The sequence below is a fragment of the Siniperca chuatsi genome, linkage group LG3 (assembly GCF_020085105.1).
Source record: "Siniperca chuatsi isolate FFG_IHB_CAS linkage group LG3, ASM2008510v1, whole genome shotgun sequence".
Taxonomy (NCBI): Eukaryota; Metazoa; Chordata; class Actinopteri; order Centrarchiformes; family Sinipercidae; genus Siniperca; species Siniperca chuatsi.
Genome location: NC_058044.1, coordinates 6,030,761 through 6,055,178, shown reverse-complemented (window position 1 = coordinate 6,055,178; position 24,418 = coordinate 6,030,761). Strand labels below are relative to the sequence as shown.

General features: G+C 38.6%; 3 protein-coding genes across 4 annotated transcripts; all 3 read right to left on the bottom strand.

The window, feature by feature from the left end:
- Positions 1-7,677: 7,677 nt before the first annotated feature.
- Positions 7,678-12,611, bottom strand: atf4a (activating transcription factor 4a). 2 transcript variants are annotated; one of them, XM_044187002.1, is made up of 5 exons: positions 12,379-12,548; positions 11,710-11,914; positions 11,150-11,329; positions 10,484-10,801; positions 7,678-9,541 (listed from the first exon to the last, which is right to left on the bottom strand). In XM_044187002.1, exons 3-5 carry the CDS (start codon positions 11,196-11,198, stop codon positions 8,547-8,549), a joined length of 1,362 nt encoding a protein of 453 aa, XP_044042937.1. In that variant the 5' UTR covers positions 11,199-11,329; positions 11,710-11,914; positions 12,379-12,548; the 3' UTR covers positions 7,678-8,546. The 2 variants fall into 2 exon arrangements, with proteins under 2 accessions (XP_044042937.1, XP_044042928.1); XM_044186993.1 differs by lacking the exon at positions 11,710-11,914 and having other exon boundaries at positions 12,379-12,611.
- A 1,114-nt stretch (positions 12,612-13,725) lies between these two features.
- On the bottom strand, positions 13,726-20,094 carry LOC122871619 (apolipoprotein L3-like). The gene is made up of 8 exons (XM_044186968.1): positions 18,989-20,094; positions 18,410-18,517; positions 17,695-17,796; positions 17,551-17,590; positions 17,403-17,454; positions 16,369-16,498; positions 15,904-16,092; positions 13,726-15,165 (listed from the first exon to the last, which is right to left on the bottom strand). The coding sequence occupies exons 3-8, from the start codon at positions 17,695-17,697 to the stop codon at positions 14,734-14,736; spliced, it is 846 nt and encodes a 281-aa protein (XP_044042903.1). The 5' UTR covers positions 17,698-17,796; positions 18,410-18,517; positions 18,989-20,094; the 3' UTR covers positions 13,726-14,733.
- A 150-nt stretch (positions 20,095-20,244) lies between these two features.
- On the bottom strand, positions 20,245-23,889 carry rps19bp1 (ribosomal protein S19 binding protein 1). Its single transcript, XM_044186981.1, has 4 exons — positions 23,677-23,889; positions 22,961-23,140; positions 22,337-22,434; positions 20,245-22,017 (listed from the first exon to the last, which is right to left on the bottom strand). The coding sequence occupies exons 1-4, from the start codon at positions 23,729-23,731 to the stop codon at positions 21,868-21,870; spliced, it is 483 nt and encodes a 160-aa protein (XP_044042916.1). The 5' UTR covers positions 23,732-23,889; the 3' UTR covers positions 20,245-21,867.
- Positions 23,890-24,418: the final 529 nt, after the last annotated feature.

Here is a 24,418-nt window from a genome sequence, read left to right as displayed (position 1 = left end):
TAGGAAGCTGACCAAACTGCATTACAAAAAACAACGGGACCAAACATCTTCTGCTCTCTCCACTTCCACCATATTGTAGTATGCTCATTAATCCTGCTCCTGTTAGCCCTGATCTTTTCATTTCTTCCATTATGTCCTTTCTCTCTGATATATTTTCTACAAGTTAGTTTCTGGTACCTGAAAATGTTCAGATTACTGTGTCCTATTCTTAATATATTCATTATTACCTCCTCTTTTCTATGTTCTTCCATATTTCTCACAACACCCACTCTATTTTAAATTGCATATAAATGTCTGCCCCTTATCTTCTGGTGCCAGTGCCATTTTTTTATTGATTTTCTTCCATACAATGACCTTTCCCTCTGATTTTTTAACACAGATGTTTCAACAGCTTGTTTGGCTAGTTTGTTCACTCTCTTGTTACCCAGAATGCCTATATGAGCAGGAATCCAAATGAACGTGACCTCAGTGCCTTGTTTTATTACTCTTGAATCTATTGCCATTATTTCGAATAGTTAATCCTGGCAATTACTGGATGCACCTGACTTAAGACTGGACAGAGCAGTGACTGAGTCACTACAGACAAAAATTTTGTTTTGATTTGTTCAACACTTTCTAAAACCATCAATATGGCTTACAACTCAACACGTCTGTTTGCATATTTCAACTCTGTGGCTGCAAGCTGCAACTGCAGAAACAGTATTATCTGTTAGTGGATTTTTTTGATCCATCGGCAAAAAGCTGCACATAGTCCTTATACTTATATTCTTTAACTTTATCGCTCACTCACTAAATCTGCACTTTCATTTCTTGCCTTAATTTGAAGTTATTCCAAATCTACCAATGTAGTTTCTAGTTACCACACAGGGATTAATTATCAGTTCAAAACTCCTTTTCATGTACTCCCAAGTCTCTTGATGCTGCATCTCCTGTCCAAAATTTGATTTTGGTGTTCCCTTTCCCAGCAGGCCTGTAGCACTTTTTTAGTTGGGTGACCATGACCTCTCAAATTCATCCAGTAGTTGACTAAGAGCTGTTTTCAATGTAACAGTGGCACATCTCCTGTCTCAACTTGTAGGGCACACAAAGGTGAAGTTCCTACTGCTCCTATATATAGTCTAACAGCCCAGGCCTGGACCACATCTAATCCTCCAAGTACAGTTTGTGATGTGGATCCTTAAACGTCTGAGTTATATATATACACCACTGCCACAGGCTGACCAAGCTGTCGTCAGACGAATATCGCTGTTCTATTTTCTTCTGCCTTTCCTCTATCTATCTATCTATCTATCTATCTATCTATCTATCTATCTATCTATCTATCTATCTATCTATCTATCTATCTATCTATCTATCTATCTATCTATATAGATAGATATATATATTTATTTCAATATCGTCTCCCCAGTCCAACCCGACAAGGCATCTCATCACATTTATAACTTTTTTACACTTATCCACAATATTTGTAATGTGTTCTCTCCATGATAATCAGGAGTAAAAATGTACTCCTGGGAACCAAAATGTCTCAACTGTCTCTATATTGTTTCCATACTGTTTTAAATGAGTATTTTCTCTAATCTTTTGTCAGTCATCTGCTATGGAACATAAAATCTTTGCTTGCAGTTTGAAGAAGCGACACCAGAGAGCACCCTTGAGCTGTATGCACTCTTTGGGGTTTTTTTCTGTTGACATTCTGCAGAAAAGGGAAGTGAGTATACTTTTGAGAACAAGCCACAGTTAAGAGGAATTCACAGTCTGTTGAAACAGATAAATTGGTGTAGATGCTATATGTGTTGGGAAAATAGTTATAAGTCAGAAGGTTTTATTGCAGAGATGATGTTTAATTTGTTTCCGAACCTTTTTATTCTACCAGTGAGTAATCCACACATGAGAGACGTTTGCCCTCAGGGCCATTTATAAACATGCTTCTCCTCTGCCTCCGCCCATTTCTCAGTTACTACGACCTGACATGACGCATTACACACATACGCATGCACACACACACTTTGTACTTTTATACTTGTGAGTACTACTTCTACTGAATACTACTTCATTGACAAAATGCATTCCACAGCTTCTAATCTTATACTTAACCATCCATAACCATCACACCTCCTGACCTACACTTAACCTAAACATACAGTAAATCTACCCTCAATCGTCAATATTATAGAGTGGGATTTGTCACATACTATGTATTTCAAACATATAGCAGATTACACCCTTTATTGCCCCTCCTCATATATTGCAGAAAGTGTGGGTCAGCCATATATTTTCTGTATAGTTACCGTACACACTGTGTGTAAGGAAATGATGTGATGTATGGTCATTTTATTTAATGATGCATTCTTAAAGAAACTGACAATTCATTGACATTTACTATAAAATATATGTGGGGATATGGTGTCTCTTTTTTTTTTAGTATATTACATCATTTCCAATAACTGTCAAAATTAATGTTAATTCCTCTGGTTTGCATGTAGTCTCACATGAAAGACAGTGAGCTACAGTGCAGAAATGTGTAGTCCCACTTCCTAGGAGTAAATCTGTCTTCTAATCTGCAGCCCATGACCTTAATAATGAGCTCAGCTGCTCAGAGATCCTCTGCAGACCATATCAGCTGAAGACCAGCACGATGATTCACTCAGCTAGAGTGGGCAGGGGGTCGCACCGGATGAAATTCAGGAGTGGATTGCAGAAATACCAAAATATCTTTCTCATGTTTCTGGTGTAAAAATCTGCTTAAGATCAACAAGCTAACCGCTCAACAGGAAAACCTTTAAGAAAAAAATGGTATTAGAGTTGCATAGTTGAAGGCAATCTGGTTACATCCCTGTTCATGTTAGACTGTAAAAGGATTCAGAAAATTATAAGTGGCTTTCAAGAGTTTATCAGAGGCAAGTTTATCAATGAATTCTGCTGCAATGCTTCCAGAGTTTATATTTATCTAAGAAATAGGATTTTAGAAGCAGCTAAAGTAAAAGTACTTTTTACAGATTACAAAAACAAAAACACAGTTGCATGAAAAGCTGAAACTGAACATGAAACTGCCTCACAGTTTCTTGTTTTACTAGAGTTTACTGGTGCAGGACAGAGGTCTATAGGAAACATTTACTGACACAGGATGTGATGTAACTATTGTGCCATAAACAAGCCCAGATATCTAAAGAATGACAAACTAACCCACAAACACTGACTGTAGGAGGAATTAGGATTATTTGATATGAATGAAACCGACAAAAAAACAAAGCCACATGCTCATTGCTCCACATATTGCTCCTGGGGTCATGTAAGGGTTAAAAAATGTATTTCCTTTATTTCCTTTCTCTGTTTGACTGTAACTAACTTATTGCAAAACTTGTACATTTACCTTGTTTAGTGTCTGTTTAATGCCTTAGCCACACATAGTTAATGAGTTTTTCTGGCTCTACTGGGTCATGTTGACAAATGTCAGGAGCTGTAGTAAAGTGTCATGTGTTCAAGCCTGCTGACGTGGCCTTCACCTGTTCTCCATCACAGACAGCATATACAGAGTATGATGGAGCTTTCTGATACACAGTTTCTATATCCCTTCGTTTTCCTTCCCATTTCCATTACTTTTTCTTGTTACCCAATATCCCCACAGGAATAAATTCAGTTATACCTTAAAACAGTTTGGGGCCCACCATGGTTTGGTTATGGTCATAGCCGATATGGTTATTGGTAGTCAATACCAATAGCGATTCTGATATTTTCAGAGTTTCATGACAATGTTCATTCAAATCTGCTCATTTGTTGGGAAAGAAATACATGAATGCAAAGTTTCCTACAGAATTTTACTGAAGTCATGAGTGGGAAAGCCTCTGAGTCATCAATTAGATCATCGTAAGAGTCTAAAACCCACCAAACGCCAGACAAACGATGTTCTTGGGAGAGTATGAGTAAGTATGAGGTATGAGTCAACGTTATAGAAAAAACAAAGGAGCTAAGGAGCATGACCATACCAATATACAGTATCTGTAAAGTGTAGTTCTTTTAGCTCTAAGCAGATAAAACCTCTGCCTATGTTATGCAATTTCGATCAGGGAACAACAGCACAAAATAATTTAGTCCAACTATGAACTATAGTGTGAAACAAGACTAATCTACAGCCATGCTAGCAGCTCTGTGAGGCTGTACTACACACAACGTGCTTTGAGCTAAATGCTAACATCAGCATGCTAACATGTTCACAATGACAATACTAGCCAACTGATGTTTAGCAAGTATAGCGTTTACCATGTTCACCATATTAGAATGTAGTCAATAAACCAATACAAAACCTGACATTGCCATCCCTAGAGAGCCACACAGCAAAGGTGGCTAAAAAATTATTTTTTTTTTTAATTCACATGTTTCATGTGTTGGTCTTGAGCCCTTTCTAAGGGAAGAAACGATTCAGGAGTTATTGGCTAAAATGTGAAATTGGCTATAGCAGTACAACCAGTTCTCATCCAGGTGCAAGGACATCGACAAGTGCTAAGTTAAAGGCAAGTGTATTTGTTGTTTTATTCTCAAATAAGTTTTATCACTCATCTAAGCTGCTTCATTAGTCCTCTTCACTTTCTCTTAGTAAGCATATTCTGAAATGTCTGCACCACTAGAGAGGACGTTATTTACTGTAAACTTCAGTGAACTGTATCCTCTTGCTGCAGGACAACAGAACAGCCTTTTGGTGTTTGGGCAGATCCAAATCCAGGTGAAAATCTATTTAAACTACTGCTTTTAAACCAGTCATGGGATGTATTTCTCAGTGAAAATCTGCTAGCATTAGTATGACACTAATGCTAGCAGATTTTCACTGAAAAATGTATCCTACAGAAATGAGAGTGGTATCAATCCTGTGATCTAACTCCCAACATAAAAGCTAATAAGTGTACTTCCCAATGTCGACCTATTCATTTTAAAGGTCAAAGACTATTACTAGGATTTACATTTTGTATCAAATAATACTGCTACCCATAGATGCTATGAATCAATGTTTAATAATACACTTTTATGGTCTTTGGCTTTGCAACAATAGCACATCTTCCCACCTTTCTGAGCTTTTCAGGGCTCAATTCATAACGAACTGTTTTGCCCTTTTAGAAATATGTGTGCAAAACAAAATCCAAGCATCACAGTGAGTCAAGAGTGTTAATTCAGCGATTCATGTATCACTCCCTCTGGCCTTTCCAATTATAGAAGTCTCTTCTTTGAAATTTCCCGACTACAAAGCAGCCTGTTGTGTGTCGTATGTAAAACAAGGCTTTAGTTATGAAAAAAAAAGTCATGAAAATCTCACGAACTCAGACACATGACTGCACACAAACGTGCACAGATTCTGGTCTGATGCCGTCTTTGTCAAATTGCAAGAGGAAACAACAAAATGACGCACCGTCACTGTGCTGTGAATAAAAAAACTTCATGAAACTGCCGTGATCCTGATTACTGCGAACCGCAGAGGAATGTGACAAGACAAGAATAGTCCGTGCTGCTTTGCTTGGAGCCTCCACACCCATCATGATCTGCCCATGTGGTTGAATTTTTTCTTTCTTTCTATCAATCAGCTTTCTGAAGAACAGAGGATCATTTTTACTAGAAACTCAAGTATCTAAAAAATAAAATAACCGATGAGGAAAAACAACATGGTTCATTTACAGTATGAATACGTGAAATGATAATGTACTGTGTGTTTTTAATACTTTATCTAATGGCACTAGAAAATTGTACTACTTCATTAAAATGACATAATATAATTTTTAATTAGTGGATGAAAACAAATGTGACCAAGACCTACTTTTTCTTTTTAAGTTTCACACAACTTGAATCAGTGATTAAAGAAAACAGAGATTAGAGAGCATTTACATGCAATTAATCATCAGCAATTACTTCAGATGCAACTGTTAATCTTCTGATCGACTCATTTGTAGCCTCCATATTAAAGTCATAACAATGCAGCCTTTATTATCTTTACCTCTCTGCCTACAGCTGGGTTGCTCTTCTTATCTGTGTCTTCTCAGGAGGGCAAGGCCTCACTACTGTGGAATCTGTCAGGGAGGAGTGTGTGTGTGTGTGTGTCTGTGTATGTGCTTAAGGGGTTTTACTGCCAAGGCTAAATTTACACAGCTGCTTGACAGTAGTCAGCACATTGAGCTGACTGTGAACCACACACACGTTAGTATCACTTTCAGAGATACTACACTGACTTATTTTCCATCCCAGGAGGCATACCTTTGGAACCATTTATGTAGGTTGCCCTCACTCAACTGTTTTAATGTCCAAAATGTCTCTAAAAATGTGACCACACATCTGTGACATTCAAGCTCTGGACTTTACAGAGACATCTGTGGCTCAACCCCCATGTTGTATTTCCTGCACCCCCCCTCTCTCGGACACCCACCTGCGAAATGTGTGAGACTGGTGAGTGTAGTCTGGTTTCAGGATTACAAGGCCCTTCCCATAAAACATTTGCCTAGATGATTCTCGCTTTCTTCCTCCGTGTCTCTCATTTCCTGCTGTAGTTTTGGATCCATTCAGTGACATGGGACTTCACTTTAGCTTTTTGCAGCTGTAGGTTGACCAGTTTGAACTTGTTTGCCAGGTTAAGTCAGGGGAAATTGTACACACACAAACACAAACACTGTGATTTTGTGTGAATTTTTACCCCTGCTTAAGACTGACATTTAATAATAAATAATGTATCTTATTTATTATTAAACGTTGGCCTTCATGAATAAACATTAATCGTCAAAATTTGTATATATTGATGGCTGCTGCCTTGTCTTGCTGCAGAATTTTAAGTATTTTGCAACTACCAGGTATGCTTTGGTTATTCTTGTACATGTAATTCTCAGTGTTCACGCCTTTTTTCCTGGCACCAGTGAACCAGCTTTATTTAATTGTTTGGTCACTTTGACACCAAACAAAGCTTGGAGACAGGAACTGTATGACTCATGCATGGTGCATGTAAATACTAGTACGGTACAACTGCTGAGCAGTGGAACCAGTATAGCAAGACTTCCCCAAGTTGCCTCCATACAGTTCATTCTTTCCTGTCTTAAAAGCCAGATAAATAATTCCTTTTATTACAAATGTACATATATGACTGACATCTTTAATTTCAACACATATCTATTGTTTCTTCTATTTGAGAATATTTGCCTGTTTCACAATATATATTAAACAAATTAGCATTAAAAAAACCCACTTTGCAATCTTTTGTCAAACTATGCAGGATAGCTATTTCCAAATACACATTCAAAATTTTGGTCATCACTCTACCCTTTTGGTTTATAGATTACACCTTTTAAATGATTAATTGCTTTATCCTTTGTTAGAAACTTCCACAAAGCTCAAACAAAAGTCAATTAACTACGGAAATCACTTTATCATTTCAGCCAGTTATCTGGCAAAACATTTGGTTCCATTTCGAATAAAACAAATTAAAAAGACATCACCATGGGTTCTGGGAAATCGTGAAGCATTCTCCATTTTCTGACATTAATTCAAGAAATAAATTGGTAAGATAAAGAATACATGAAAGGAATCACAAGTTGCAGCCCTTAAGTGTTTTCTAGTGTACAAATAATTAAGTTTAGTTAGTGCAGAAAAAAAAATAAAAAATCACTTTAATCATTGTTTTCTGCTATCAATAAAACACATCACACAAGTTGCTTGAGAACTGATAGATATTTATTAGAAAAAGAAATGAAAAGCATTTTACATGCCAAACAGCTGCACTAAGAGACTGAGCTACTCGAGAAATTATCAAGTTTTATCCAGCATTAAATAACAAAAGCCACAATCGGCAAGCAAAGGAAGAGAAAACTATATACACAAAAGAAGGGAGAGAGAAAAAAAAAAAAAAAAAAAAACTTGTTGACAGTGTAACATCAAGAATTCATTAATAGGTTGAGGCCCCTTTCTGGACTTGAAGCTGTTAAGAGGAAGGTCAAAGAGTGACACTAGGTTAAAAGGAGTGGGTAACAACAAGGTATAAGTGGTATCTCACTTTACTGACAAGGAGTTATTGTATTGAAGCGGAGCTGGGGTCTGGGTATTGACTGATGCTGGGAGTGTGAGGGAATATCTTGTCAAAGGGTTACAAGTCTACACAACCGGATCCTATGGTGACTCATGTTTTGCATGCCTAGTCTACAAAAATAAATATACACCCTGACCTGCCTGTTTGTACAAGTACTGGTAGTAAGACAGGGAGTACATTATGGGGATCTAACAGGGGACTGAGAGACAAGCATGTACAGATGCTTCACCTGACTACCTCCCAGCCCCCTGTCTACACTAATAATCTCATCTTTATCAACTTCCAGAGGCTTTCCCTTTTTCATCAAGCCATTCCCTCTTTTCTGTTCAGTGGCGAGTTTCATACATCCACCCTCACATGCTATTCTTCCTTCCATCTCTTAAAACATACTTCTAATAGTAAAGTGGATTTTGTCATGGCATGTGAGTAATGGAGCAGAAACAACGCCATTACTACTCTGCAACAGCAGACTGTGCCTCACACACACACAATCTGGTTACTAAGCCACTGAGCTGGTCTTTCCGCGGCGGTGCTTACGAACTTCCTCCATCAGGTCCTTGAGGTACTGAATCTCTCGGCTGATGGACTCTGCCTTCTCAGTCAACTCATGGTTCCTCACTTCCAGCTGTTCTAGCTCTGTGCTAAGCAGCTCCTGCTCGACCCTCTTCTTCTGTCTGTAGCGAGTGGCTGCCGTCTTGTTCTGCTCCATCTTCTTCAGTTTCTTCTCCACCACCTTTGGAGCACCAGACACCGATTTGACCCTGGAGGTCTTGGCAGAGGGGGAGGAAATGGCGGAGGGCTCTGGTTTAGAGTAGGGTTTGGTCCTAGAGGAACCAACTGTGGGAGAATGAGAGGGGAGGCGAGCAGGTGAGTCAGGAACGGACTCGATGCCAGAGTCACTGTCGCAGTCGCTTGAAGGAGGAGAGATTGTAATGGACTGGTCAGGGAGCGATACAAGGGAGGGCTCATCTTCGTTGGTGAGCACCACCACAATGTGGCCAGCGGTGGGAAGAGAGAGCACAATGGGGCTGGTGGTCTGAATGCTTCCACTGGGATCTGGAATGATGGTGGCTGTAAGGGATGTGGCCATTTTCTCTGCATCCAGGACATCCACTTCACTCCCCAGCTCCAATGTGTAGGCTGGGGAGGGGGGAGATGGAGAGGGAGCCAGGGAGGGAGGTTCAGACTTCATAACCTCCTGATCAAAAGCCACCTCTGTCTTCTTGGCTTCGGCTGCTCCAGGGAGAGGGAGCTCCAGAGGGAGAGCGGGGATGCTGGGCAGTGACAGACCCAGCTCCAGGGTGTCGTGTGGGGTGGGGATGGTTGTGTCAAATGAATCTAGATCCAGATCCATGTGGGAGTCAAGGGAGGCCAGGAGATCCTCGGGGGAGTTGGGAGACTCATCAGATGAGCAGGAGCCAATGAGGGAATCCAGGTCAAATTCACTCAGGTCGATTTTTTCTGACATCCAGTCCATACCCGCAAAAGCATCATCTGCTGACACAGGATTTATTAATTAATATTTATGAAACGATGATGACAAAGATAAATGACAACATAAATCACTTCAGGCATTTTGATGGTCCTCTTTGGTAACTGGGTTTTCAATACAATAGCAAAACAAAACCGCTGGAATTTATTTCACGTCATATTCAGTGTCTTGATACTAATTTAGTCAATGATTACCTCTTTTCAACTTCCACCCTGTATTGTTATGATTTTGTGACGCATATAAACAGGACGCTTGCACTTCTGCTTAGCCACAATGATTCACACAACTGACTGAAGATATCACAACAAAAAGGGACGCATGTCATTATGAAATAACACACTTAACAAAACCAGTTTGAGCCAGTCTCAACTACACATTTTGGAGCCACACCTGCTAACCAATAAATGTTCTTCATTGCCCATCACACCTACCAATTACTCATTCATCCCTTTACTTTTGTCTCAGAACGTAGTGTCTTGCAAGACTTTTTGCCCATTTTAACTACGTCCAATATTCACTAATATCATAATGTAGCACTGTCTTAAAAAAAAAAAAAGCGTGACTGACTTAGTACAATCTAATTATAACATGTAGAACACACTGCCTGCAGGGCAACCTTAAGTGCTTTACTAACACAAAGCCACCTATGTAAAATATTTACAGCTTGCCTGAAAGCAATTAACATTCCCAATATCACCTTCAAGAACAGTGGTGGAAACATTTAACCCCCCCCACACACACACACGAGAACTCATTGACACAAACAATGTGCTTCTACCATAACCTGTAAATTTTACTTTTTACATCAGCAACATTTTTGTTAATGATTTTCCTTCCTCCGTCCAACTCAACTGTGATTCCAATCTTTTGTTCCTTTTGGAGACATTTTTTTAGATTAATGTTGCTTAAATATATAATACATGAGAATTTCAATCCACTTTCACCTTTGCAATCGTCTGCTCCAACTTGGGTGTCGAGCAGGTCGCTGGCAACCAGCCAGTGGAGCGAGAGCGAGTTCGCACCGGCCTTGGTTCCCAGGAACGAGGAGGGTTGGGTCGGAGGAGGAGAAGGAGGCGGGGATGCAGAAGAGAGCGGGGAGGATGACAAGGTCTGGTAGGGAGACAGGGAAGACGCATAGGAGGAGAAAGAGAGGGGGGGCGAAGCTGGCGCCTTCCCCTCTAGAGAGGAGGACGGAGAAAGAGCTTCTTCTTCATCTTGGTCCAGAAGGGGCCCCATGGGGTCAGCCATCAGAAACGAGGGCCCTGTGAACAAGAACTTCCTCATTAAGTATCTTAATTTCTGCACTAAATACTTTAAAACATAGAAAATAATGTGTTCCAATTTATATCCCAGCTATCTGATGCCACACTAAAATAATCAGCCTTAATAATCAGACACATTAAAGGGTTCATATGATCTGTAGGTTAATGCCACAACGTGCTACCTTTTTGTTTTGAAACTGATATTTTTATTCTTGGTGTTAAGTACAAGTTAAGGAAGCTAAGCATTGCAATTTGCCATATGTTGCCTCTTGTTATCCATACTGAGTGCTCTGTATTCAGTAATGTTTGTAGTAGTGCTTTGGGAACGTTTGTCATCACAACACTAACCTAAGTACAGGGCCTCCACGTCCTCCAAAGCCAGCTGGGAGAGTGTCATGGCTGCAGCTTGTCAGTGGTAGCCGTGAATGGGTGAATAAAAACAAAGACGAGTCTGGTGACGTTAACAAGTCGAGGGGTTCGATACTGCTGTCGACGGCAGCAAAGCTGAGGGTGGTTGCCGAGAGAGACCTGGGTGAAGGAGACAGAGATGCAAGCCATGTCATGGGGAGAAAATGAGGAACATACACAGTTTGAGTGTTGATTTAATAGGTTAGATACGGGTAGAAACATTGAGAGTTGTCACTAAGCTAATGAATCAACAAATCTTTACAGCAGGAAAGAGTGTAAGGACCAAACAAATTTATTGAAGTTCTATGATTATATATATATATATATATATATATATATATATATATATATATATATATATATATATATATATGTGTGTGTATATATATCTATATAAATAAATAAAATAGATAAATAAGTGTCTGCACTTCCTGAAAGTACACATTTCCTCACTATAACAAATCTCATACAACTGTACTTTCTCTGTTAACGTCTCTCACATGGGGGAGGGGAGGCTAATTTTGGCTAATCCGTTCCATCTAACGTCAAAGCCGTGTTGATGTGAAACACTCCGCCCTCCACCGGGGGATAATATTTCCTAATTTGGTCATGCTTTGGCCGGTAACTCCGCCCTCCTCAGCGAGTCACCGCGGAGATGTGGGAGGGCAACCGCCATTTTCACAACAGAGCCATCTGTGCCAGGGGCTGAAAAGGACAGTGCGCGCCATTTTGGACACGCCACGTTGTCAGTGTTCAATACACACAAAACACTACAAATGTTGAAAAATACTCAACAGCCTTGTTGTCGCTCTGAAATACATAAGAACTTTATATGAAGGGCTTGAGAGGTTTTCCCTGTTAAGAGGGACAATCGTTAACATGCCTCGTTAATGCAACACAAAACGGCAACAACACAAGCTGTCGCGCCAGCTGAGACTAACGTTACTTCAACAGACAGTCTGTAATTTGATACTACCACCAACTCCAAACCAGGAAATCCAGCTATATATATTGGTGCTTATAACTTTATCAATAGTCTTCTGTAGTAAAGCATAATATCAAGTGCGCTTAACCGTACTCAACAAGTCAGTTAACTTTATCAACACTAGGCGGTGGAGTTGACATAAGACAGACAGGTCATTGAAAATGTAGATAAAAAAACTACTTACGCCATTTTGCCAGAAATAGCCAGTGCACTTAGCCGTTGCACTGCCGGGTTGTTGCCGCTGCGAGGATAGCCGCCGCACGCCTTTAAACTGCCATTTTAGCGCGGGAGAGCTTCCACCGAGCGTAGATAATTAGTTTTTCTGATATGGGGACAAAGTACGGGCGGAGAGCGCGACACTAGGTTATAAAGAGCCGAAGCACCACCGACTGCATTCCTCCGCGGTGTCACTCCGCGTGGGCGTTTGTTTTCAACAGCGCGGGTGTGGGCGGGACCGAAGGGGAAAACAATTCATCGCTCTGCTCTCCTCCTTGTCTCCTTAAAAGCTGCTGTGTGGTGGGATGCACTAACAACATGGTAAAGAACCCGTAACTAAGTTTTTATAAGATGCCGAACCGAATAACTGAGCTTTTAAGAAGACAAAAGTGGATAAAGGCAATAAGACGTGAGGCATCAGCAGGAAGATTGGGAAAACTGGGATCCTGATACTCAGTTACATGTGCAGCAAGCATTTTGTCACTGGTCAAATGTCCAAATGTCAGTTTTAGGCTACCTATATTTCTGTAAGTTAAGCTAAAGCATTTTGACAATATGCAACGTGTGTTATATTGGACTGTGGATAAATCAGAAAGCTATGCAGTAGCAAATGCCTAAATGAGCATTTCTCCAAGAAAAGCAAGGTAAGGAGAAGGGACACTGAGACAGACCAACAATATTGAGTTTGTCAATATACCTTTTCCTCTCTGGCAGACATAGGGTGCTAAAATAACCATTTGCCATGCTGAAATCTAATGCTTTTAGCTAGCTACAGGCACGTTGCTAGCGATTTAGCCCTTGGTGGGCGTGGTTTTCGGAGTATGACGCGTTGCGCTCTGTCTCTATAGCAACAAAGCTCCTTCCAGCTGGGCAGTAGTAGTAGTAGCTTTGACCCAAACACGCGTACCGCTGCGATTACTCCCCTCGATTCGTGTCTGCGATTGGTTAGATGCATACTGTGTATACGGCTGACAAAGTAGATCCATATGGCGCTTTAAACACAAGTGCCTCCCTGCGTCAAATGTAGGTCAAATGCAAAATGTAAACATTGAGGAAGATTGTGCGTGTCTTTTACAAATGTAAAGCGACGGATGAGGAGTACCAGACTACAACAAACATTACATAATACATACTTCAAGATCATTTTTCATTTGTTAAAAAATAATTTTCATTTAGATCAGTACTATGTTTTCTTCCTGGTGCCTAGAAGCATATCTTTAATTAAATATGATCAAAAACAGTTAAATTGACCCTGTTTTTACTTTTTTTTAAATCTTGCATCCAGAACAGATTTATTATGTAATGATTTATGATTTTCAACCGTGTTTATAGGCTATTTTAAAATCATGTTGTTGTTGATGAAATGTTCTTTATCTCAGAAATTGTCTTATGTTGTTTCTCAATGCTGTGTGGTGAAGCCAATGACAATTTTACACATTGTGGACAATACATTACTAACTAACTTTAATAGGAGGAAGAAACATCTGTTTATTCTCTGTCACTTTTCAGACATTTCCATCCTTTGCCATGTTTATGGGCAGTCCCTGCACCATAGCTATATATTGTATTCCTATATTATTTGTTGATATGTTTCTGCATCAGCAACTTGCAGTCTCTTGTGAATTCATTGCAGCTGTTGGTTAAATTTGATGAACCCGGCTAAGGTTCATTAGGGTGACAACTGGCCTAGATCATTAAGGCTAGTGTGATAGAGGATTATCATTTACTTTAGATGAGTTTAAATATTTATGTAAGAATACACAAAAAGTAACAAATAATACCAAATATTGAGCGGTAAAACTAAGCAAAGCAAGTTTAGTAGTGTAGCACATTTCATACACAAAGGCAATTCAAAGTCTTTACATAATGCGTTTAAAGCAAACATTTAACAGGAAATCCAACATAAAACACTAAAACACAAATTAAAAGGATATAAATAATTTTAAAAGAAATTAACACAAGTCCCAAATTATATTCATTCCAAGTAAACCCCAAGATCAGGTCCAGTCTGAAGCTGCAATAACAGGAGGTTATACAGTAGATAATGTATGTCTTTCAAAAAATGAAATTAAGTAAAATAGAATACAAAATGAATAAAATACAAAAAATATCAGCAGAGAAGCATCGGCACTAAATTTATAACCATTCAAGTTAGGATAATTCATAGGATTTGGGCTAATCAGTGTATAGACGTATAGATCTGTAATACCTTAAATTGTAGTTTTGGGGAGAAAAATAAGGAAATAAAAGTGGAGACTGACAAACATAACATACATACATAACTGATGCTTGTTGTGTTTTGTTTTAGTAAGTTAAAAACCATTTACTCCCCTGAACAATGCTTACTGAACAATTCCTTGATTTGCACAAGCTCATCCAAAGCCTCATTGAGATCCGCTGCTAGTTTGCGGATTTTCTTCGCAAACTTTGACTCAAGGCCCTTCTTCAGCTTCTGACCATCCTTTCCTTGGGTGAAGTACATATCCATGCCGAGGGCGAAGCCTTGCATCAGCCCAGATGCCTTACTGTTAGACTCTATGGCCCTGGCACTTGCTCCTCCTGTAGCAGCCAGCTGTACCATCCTGGCTACTCTCACCGAATCCATCCTGGCTTCGCTCAGAACAGACAGATCATGCTGCTTTAGCTGCTCCATGCCCTCATTGATGAACTTTAAGCAATGCTGAATATCCTCCATGAGGCTGTCATAGTCCAGGAAGATCTTTTCAATTTTCTTCTTGTCCTGACTGACGTTCACCTGGAAGAACAGATTTCATAATCTTTTAAACAGCAGCTTTAAGCACATTATGGTAAAATAAAAGAGTAAAAAAGTTAAAGCTACTATGTAGATTTTTTGTATGTTTATAACATCTGGTGATTATTCGGCATAAAATTGTGTTAATGAGAAATGAAACAATCTTGGTGGAAATTGGTGCAGTGTTGCTTTGAGCCCATTCATTCCGTGCATCGCTGTCTGCCGAAGCATGATTTTAATACTACCATTAGGGGGCGCCAAAGTAGAAATGTCGGCTTTAACTTAAATCATTTGTTAGCAAAATTACAACATTTAGACATTATTGTTTCATTATTCTTTGTGTTTTCTCTGAAGGAAGATTATAGATATATTTTTCTGAAATACATACAATTTTAGCCATCTTTGAAACACTTTAGTCAACAAATGTTTATTTTTATTTCTCTTTGTTTACCACATTCAGTATTGTCAGCTGAGGAACATCTGTCAAACCTTGAGCATGGTAATTCGATCTATATAGCACATTTCATTACATGTAAACTCAATGTGCTTTACTTTGACATGCATACAGCAACATTTGTACATGTGCAGAAGAATACATTATGTTACATTAAATACAAAAAAGTATAACATAAACAAAAGAAAAGAAAAATAGTCAAATGCAAGAAAACCATACCCTCCAAAAAACATCCACACCACAGACAAAATGAATAAATCGGTAAAGTTTGTTTCATGTCTGGTCACCTTGTTGGCGATGGCTGCTGACGCACCGGTGACGCCGCCTGCTGCAGCCACGCCGACCCCAACTGCAGTCAGGGCCAGCGAGGCTCCCAGTGTGAACGGGGACAGAATCACCCCGGCAGCTGCTGCCACACCTCCCGCTACAGTTGTAGCCCCTCCTGTGATGCCAGCAATCTTTGTACCCTTTGAAACCTTAAGATTAAAGGGAATTTATTTGATATAGTTTCTCAAAAATATTTGATTAGAGAGCAAGTTATGATGACTTTAATCATAAATATATTTCAAGCATCCAAAACAAATGAAACAGAGTGTAACAGCCAAATACAGACCAACCCAGAAAGCACTGTCACATGATTGGTGTGAATAAAATTATGACTGGAGAGCCTGTCTTAAGTTTTGATTTACATTCTTAGGATTAGATTGAGTGCAATATACATGACCTTCCATTATCATATGTGGTATTTTTACCTTGTCTAAGTTGTCAGCAATGCTGAGCAGCTCAGCAGTGTGTTTCTTCAGAGTGTCACGGTGTTCAGACAGCAGGAGGATGTAACGCTGGATAGCTTTATAGAGCTGTTCAGCTTTAACTTTGATGATGCTGGAATGTATTGTAAGAACATTTTATCAGATTATTATAATTCAGCTTTAGTTGGAGGAACCACCTGTCCAGTCTAGTCTACAAGAAGACTGCGTTTGATTAAAGACAGAGCCCAGATTAAATTGTACTCATCCTTTGGACCAGTCATTAACAAGATGCATCATCCACGAGGCTGCACCAAAACCAGTACAGTGGTGAGGCTTTTAAATGGCTTTTCAGGTATGACATTTTGACCTATGAACCCCAATCAGTCTAAGGTTTTTTCAGTCAAAGTAGAAAATTGGCTCCTATTGAAGATCAAGTGGTTTTAGCCACACATGGCTCTGGGGATGGCAACGTTGGCCAGTCAATCCACCACATTTGGTACAAATATACATGGTGCCCAGAGAATGAATCACAGTGATTTTGGTGTTGCTCTGACTTTTCCCCTACCGCCACCAGCAGCTCAAAGTTTTCATTTATCTTGTGAAATAACTCAACATCTACTTGAAGGATTGGTTACAAAATTATGTACAAACATTCATGGTTCCCAGAGGATGAATCCTACTGACTTTGGTGATCCCCTGACTTTTGCTCTATCGTCTCCATGAGGTTTACATTTGTGGGGTTTTTTCCGCTACTGTTGGATGGATTGCCATGAAAATTAGTACAGATGTTCATGTTCCCCTCAGGATGAATTGTTATCACTTTGGTGATCCCTTAATACCTGCAAGACTAAAGACATTCCCAATGGCCAATGTTAGCATGCTAAAATGCTAAACTAAGATGGTGCACATGGTAAACATTATACCTGCTAAACATCAGCATGGCCATTTTTCATGTTAGCATTCCGATGTTAGTATTTAGCTCAAAGCACCACTGTGCCTCAACTGTACAAATATAAAAGATGTAATAATGTACTTACTTTGTTTCCCTTTCCCCTCTAAGTTTGAGGTCTTTGCACAGAGAAGTCCAGGCTGTAAGTCAATAAAACTGTAGTTCAGCAACAATAAGCTACCAAACACACCAAGAACATCAAACATAAATCTTTTCAAGCTGGTTTTCTTACTCACATGCCACTTTCTTCCACCAATCCAACAAAGAGTTGGCATCCTGGTAGAAGATGAGAGGCAATTTACAATGCAGCTAAAAATACTATAATTGTACTCTCTTGATATTGTGTTAGCGAAATACCTTAATAGTTGTAAAACAGTTACCATGATTTCGTTTTTGTCGTCACGCTGTTCTTTTGGAGGTTTTGGGGGCAGTCGAAGAGGACGTGATTTACAGTTATCATTAACTGATTGTTCAGCCACAACCTGAGAAAATCCAGTCCAGTTTTATTAAATGAATGTACAAATAACATGTTTTTACAGTATCAGTTATCTTACATGATGGAGGCAGTCTGATGGCTTATTTGACTTCTTTTCATGCCTTAGCTGAGTTTTCTGCTAAGGCATTTTTTGCAATTCCACTTGATGATCCCTGATCCACTTTTCACAAAAGTTTTACTTTTGACACCTTTTTCTAAATCCAAATGAAAGGACTTTTCTTTTGAGTATAATTCCATTGTGTGATTAAGGATTTACCACATCTGAATAGATTTTGTCATATAGCGATATATTTTGGGTGAGTTTCATGGCATTTATTTACCAGTTTAAATAACAGTGTCAATCATTTAAACATACATACATTTTTAAAACATACATCAATGAGAATATCAGAACTATTTTGTTCATTCCATAAAAAATAGTTCTCCCCAAAATGAAAATTTACCACATTAATGAGAATATTTTGTGTTTCCAGTAGCTGTAACATATTACTGGGCACTCTGACAAAATCATATGGGAAGTTTTTTGTTTAACTTAAACTTATTTTAGTAGTAGAGTTTATCCCACAACATATTTGAAATAAAACATGAAATATTGTTACCTTTACTATTTCCAGACTGCCATTTACAGAGTCAAATCCTCCTGAACTCTTTTTAACTGTCCATTTCTTTGGAGACACTGGTGGAGGAGTTGAGCTGACCAAACCTCCCTGAGTTCGAATGGAAATAAACAAATTAAAAAGTCTTCTGACAGAGTGTCATAGTGTGAAAGATACAAAGACATATTCTGAGTCTTATTATAGCATTCATGTTACTGCTGCTCAACGTGTGTGAGACTTTATTAGATGTCTATTTGAATCTGTGATGTATTTTATGGTAAATTTGGAATTAAATATCATGAAGTTTGGATTGAATGATACATTTTTGTCAGGACCACAAAGGCATACAGCACACAGTTAATGATAAAATCATGTATGTATATTAGTCTGAATTTTAATTATGAATTCTTTGTCAAAAACACAGTCAACTTTAAAGGTATCAAAATACTGATACCAAGTATTGTATTATCAATCCAATTTGACCATGATGAAACCTGATTTAAGACAGTTTGAGTTGACATGCAGATTAGATCTCATTACAGAGTTAAACATTGCTGAATGTGGAGATTACTGAGCACCAACCTCTGGACATTTTGTGGGAGACTGAGGAGTGGAGATACATTTTAACGGCAAGTCATCCTCAGTTTTGTCTTGACGGGAAAACTGTCTCCTTGGCAAGGGAACTGGCTGCAGAAAGAAAGGGGGCGTCACTCAACCACTTACATAAATGTAAACATTGAATCTGCTTGGACTTTCTTAGGAAAATATTCATTCACGCTATATTTTCTAATATTTGAATTTTCTCATTTCTCTCACTTGTCGGACATTTATCCAGATTACAAAGTTGCAGTTTACAACTTTAATGCAGAGTGTTTTAAGAACTCTGAGCTTAACTACTTAATAGTGCATGAGTGCATGTACTGTATCTAATCAAACATGACTCTATCAGGGCTGTGATCTAGCATAAATATGATCAAGACAAAACATTGTTAATCTGCAATTCTAATCTGAAGAAAACTGTTAAGTGACCTTGCCAAGCAGGGCAGACTAGCCAAGCAGGATTGATTACATCTTTGTTGTTGGCACACTCAAATCTTGTTTGTTGGTTTCACTTTTGCTCTGAACAAAGACCTTGATTATGGTTTAATTTTTACCTTTGCAAACTGGATATTAGGTAGAAATAATGTGATTGCAATTGGCAACCTCCCACACACAGATGGAAATGAGATTGATTTTTCCCACCAGACATGTTTCAAGACATATAAAATAGAATACTTTGTATAATAATTTGTGTCTGATGTGTTATTTCACAGAAAAGTTCAATCACCTGGTTAAAAATGATTAAAATGACATCTGCTCCTTCATTAAAAAAAATCACAATCTGTAAATATTCAAAAAGTTTCATTTCAAAAGTTAAACTGCTGGACACAAAATGTCTCTTACTTCACTAAAAAAGTCCATTCTCGTGTTCAAGTTTCTACATCACACTTGTGTAAGTTGCATATTGGACCACGATTGACTTCCAAAATCTCAGCAATGTTAAAGACATTTAAAGCCCTACAAGTTTGAGAAATTAAGTAAAAAGGGTCAGACGACCCAAGTCACAATAAAATATATTTTCTCATCTGTTGCTATCTAGCAGTGCAGATCATTTTGGTTTTATGTGTTGTGAATTTGAGATATTTGTCTCAGAAACCTCTGCCTCCACCCCAATACTATGGAGGCAAATACAATTTATTAGTGGTAATCAAAGCATTGAAAAATGACATTTCAGTTACTGAACAGTAACCTATTTTCCGAAGCAACTGCCCAGTTAACTTGGAAAAATTGTCAAAACATCGGGGACCAGTATTTATTTGGTAGAAAGTACTTCCAAAGAAAACAGTTTACAGTACGTTCTGTGGATTCTTCAGAGTAACCAGGACACTGTTTCTGGAAAGATATGTTGCTGCAGAATTTTTAAAATTTCATTTAGCATCACTGATTGATTGCCATTTACCTGCACCATGCTGGGATGGCAGCAAACATCTGAAAATCTTAAAGAACAAATATGCACTACAGCTACATACCACAAAGCAGAAATAGGCAAAACTACTCTTTAAATGTGAATTCATTCAAATGAATTTGTTCAGCAGCATTTGGTTAAATAGTAATGCAACTTAATACTTAATAATATAAAATGAACAATGTAATTATTTCTTACCCGTGACATTGTGCAATGATCACTCTCTTTTGCTGCACTCACTGTGACTCACAATCAACTTATGAATGCTGATCTTAACAGATTAGATGTGAAAATGACATTACTGCACCTGCATTCTTCTTGTTTACACACCCATTAAAAGTTCTGCAACTGCTGGAATGTAAAATATTCTCTAAAGTCAGCTCCATGTCCTGCTGGTGGCCACATGGCACGCACACCATCACACAGTGAATGTGCAAGTGCTCATCCGTACATGATATGATGTACAGTGAGAGCATCAACTGATATGACAAATGAATGGGAATTTAAGTTAAAAAGCATCTGAGACTTTATCATTCACTATTTCTAAACTGTTAAAGCTGTGCGTTGCAACTTTGCGTTATTGCAATGCCAACAGCAGCTGTGTTCGTGTTGATTTAATAGTTAGACCTGTTTTCTTGAAAAGAGTCTAGTAAGCTGTGATCATGGCTAAACTCAAACAAAGCCATGCATTTTGAAATTATTTGTGCATGTAGATTTATTGCAGTTACAGCCTGAATGAAAATAACAAAGTCAACCTGTGAGTATTGATATTGAAAACTTTCTTAGAATTTCTGCTCAATAATTAAAAATGTCTTAATAAATTAAATTAATTTGAGTACAAACTGGACTATCCTGATTTGCTGTGACTGGAGGAGACCACCTGAACAATATAAACAAGAATCAGAACATCAGTTAACTCTAATTATGGAGAAGACGTTTAACAATTTCAATAAAAAAAATAATAAGAAAAAAAAACTTGTATGGTGTCTGAATCTTTACTTGACATGTGTAATATGTGTCATATGTAATATGACAGATATGAACGGCTTCACTACAATATTAGGTTTAGAGCATTTGAATAAGCTGCACTTTCCCTTGTAAACTGACAAGTGACTATTAGTTATGAGTCATCTTCAGATGGGAAGTTCTGAAACATTAATGAATGAATGAAGTAGAGAAGTTCAAGCTACAGTATTTTCAGAATGAACACATTCTGCAGTGAAACTCTTGTCTCACATGTTCTCTGTATGTGACAGTATGTGTCTGCAGTCATAACACCAGTACAGATTCAACTCATAAAAACATTTCTCCTCAAAGTTTTCTTGTGCCATTGTTGACACATGTAAAGTGGAACCAACTTCCAGAACATAATCTGGTCCAGAAATCCACTTTGATCCACAAAACGCAGCTCTGGTGTTTCCACTGTGGCTGCAGTGTCTTCGTGCTTCGGTGCGCTTTATTTCTTCTCTTCGACAGTCCTGCCAAAGTATTCCTTCTGGAACTGCTGGAACTCCTCTTCTGTGAACAAAGACTGCGGCTCCTTGGCCTTCTTGGCGGGTCGGTCTGGACGATTCCTGGACTGTCTCCCTGAATTGTGGCTCAGGATCTAAGTGAGACAGAGGGCAAGTCAACACTGTACGACAAACTCACTCAAATATGTAGACAGCAGAGAGAAGCAGAAGCAAATATAAAGTTAAAGTAAATCCAAATGATCAAATAATACAAACATGAATCAATGACGAATTATTTCTGTAGTTTAAGATCAGTAAAGTAAAAATTCTGATTTCTGTCAGACCTGGTGAGATCCTTCCTTAATTGTTGTACTTAACAACTTGACATAAAAATGACACTACTTTAAAAGCAATGAAATGGGTCATTAATATTGATAATAGCTGTAATGGGCGAGTGATCTTTGCCTTTCTTACCTTCAAAGTGTCCGAATCTGTTGCTTTGTAGCCAGTTTCCATAAAGTACTTGAGGTTGGCACTCATCTGGCTCTTCCTCTGCTTCTTCCTGAACTCCTCTGCAATTAACACCAAAGAAGAAGAGGAAGTTTAGAGCAAGAAAGTATAACAGATGTTGTAATACATCAGGGGGTTACTAGTACTGCAATTACATTAACTGTGGATACTGTTAAGATAAAGTGAGTGAAATTATGGGTTAACTGAATGAAAAGTTAACTATATAATAGAGCCACCTAGTGGTTCTGTTGTACACATAGAGAGGGCAAGAACAGACACAGAGCAGCCTCTATTCTACAATCTACATTATGACAGTTGTCAGTTTTAGGTTGTTTTAATACAGCCTGTGTTCCCCACTGAATGCAAAAATCCACCCTGAACACAAGTTACCACTGGTCTATTCCAGTGATTTTGGACAGTATGGTCAATATCTACATATACATTGACCTGGCTGACATATATATCAGAAATTAAATTCACAAAATAAAAGCTGTACATTGCTGAAATAACATATGTGAATTCTACATATGTAGAAGGATGTATTTCCCTCTGAACACTGATGCTGTGCGGGACTACGAGCAGACTGACCCACTGCAGACTTGATCCTCTTGTCTTTGACTGTGGCTTTGCTCTTGCCGGGACCTAGGCGACCCTGCAGCCGTTTGACCTGCTTGGTCACTCCCTGCCGCTTTGTGCTCACAAGCTCCATCACCGTGGCCGAGCTGAGTGTCTGCTGTTGCTTCTTCTTCTTCTTCACTTTACTGACATCTGGCAGGGTGCACAGAACATAGAGAAAGGTAGAAAACCAAATTTACGCTGCTAACAAGGCAATACATCCCTCTATGTGCGTGGGTAACCAATGCACTAAAACTTAAAAATTATTTTGATATACTATAGTGTAGCATATTATACTTTATAATAAAATGTAGAGTCAAATATATAACCATGTATTGTGGTGGTTTTAACTTCACAAATTGTGAGTTTGTTTCTCTCTGTTTCATAACGCTAAAAATTAATACTTTGGCTTTTTGTACAAGTAAAACATCTTTTTAAAGCCTCTATTGGAGCTCTTTAACGTGTAACGTTAGTGGGTCGTTTTTGAAAGACACGATAAATCATAATGAGATAATAATTACTGTCATAATAAAGCAAAATGTGAGTTAAGTCGCCTATTTCTCATTTCTGTAACGATGAACCAACACTCAAAATCACTAACACTGGTCAGGCCTGAAAGAGGACACTGATGTCCAATGCTAATGTTAGCCAACCGTAATTTAGCTAGTAAGCTAAAAGGCTAAACTGACCTTTAATATCATGGCTCAGCAGCTCCAATCCTCTCCTGATCAATGACGCCGACATTCTGATTTAATAATATGAGATTTTGTTGAAATGACTACAAGCTACATCGATAAGAATTTGCCTTCAATTCTCAACAGCAACGTGTGTCTATCTATCAACATCCGGTAAGTTAGTCTTGTGCACCATTTGAAAGCAACCGGCTGGAAAACAGTAGAAGATGCGCAATGTTCCTTCCTGGGAACTTCGTCTTCTTCTTCTTCTTCCGTTTAATGGCGGGTTGCAACATAGACTGTACAGTCTATAGGTGGCAACCAGCGTTAAGGTGCATTGCCGCCACCTACTATGTTGGAAAGTGGGCCAGAATTATGTATTCCCTTAACCAAACATATAAACAAACAAACATATATATATTTCACTGAACACAACATTAATCAGCCCAGTTTCTCCGTAACTCAATGGCAAATAGGCCTACATTTTTAGACTCATTTCTTCCACTCCAAGCTTCCTGATTTCTGTCTTTAATGTTTCTCATTCTCGAGTACTTTTGGCAGTGAAAAATTACACGCTCCACTGATTCCTCTATTTGACAGTGCTCACATAATCCTGAGGGATGTTTGTTTATTAAGTGCAGTGCGTTATTAAGTCTGGTATGTCCTACCCCCAGCCTTGTTAAGATGTTCTCCTCTTTGGCGCTCCTTTTAGCTGTCCTCACTGTGCCCACTTCTCACTGTACTGCATAAAGGTGTC

Excerpts from the sequence above, each read along its gene's own strand:
- rps19bp1 (XM_044186981.1), bottom strand. The coding sequence starts at position 23,731 with ATGTCGGCGTCATTGATCAGGAGAGGATTGGAGCTGCTGAGCCATGAT. Across the intron at positions 22,435-22,960 it reads GAGGATCAAGTCTGCAGTGG|AGGAGTTCAGGAAGAAGCAG; the intron begins GTCAGTCTGCTC and ends TGTTAATTGCAG. Across the intron at positions 22,018-22,336 it reads CAGATTCGGACACTTTGAAG|ATCCTGAGCCACAATTCAGG; the intron begins GTAAGAAAGGCA and ends TGTCTCACTTAG.
- atf4a (XM_044186993.1), bottom strand. The coding sequence starts at position 11,198 with ATGACACTCTCCCAGCTGGCTTTGGAGGACGTGGAGGCCCTGTACTTA. Across the intron at positions 10,802-11,149 it reads CGTGGAGGCCCTGTACTTAG|GGCCCTCGTTTCTGATGGCT; the intron begins GTTAGTGTTGTG and ends TCTTGTTCACAG. Across the intron at positions 9,542-10,483 it reads TGGAGCAGACGATTGCAAAG|ATGATGCTTTTGCGGGTATG; the intron begins GTGAAAGTGGAT and ends CTGTGTCAGCAG.
- LOC122871619 (XM_044186968.1), bottom strand. Across the intron at positions 17,455-17,550 it reads TTGGTGGAAGAAAGTGGCAT|CCTGGACTTCTCTGTGCAAA; the intron begins GTGAGTAAGAAA and ends ATTGACTTACAG. Across the intron at positions 16,499-17,402 it reads AGAGGGGAAAGGGAAACAAA|CATCATCAAAGTTAAAGCTG; the intron begins GTAAGTACATTA and ends AATACATTCCAG.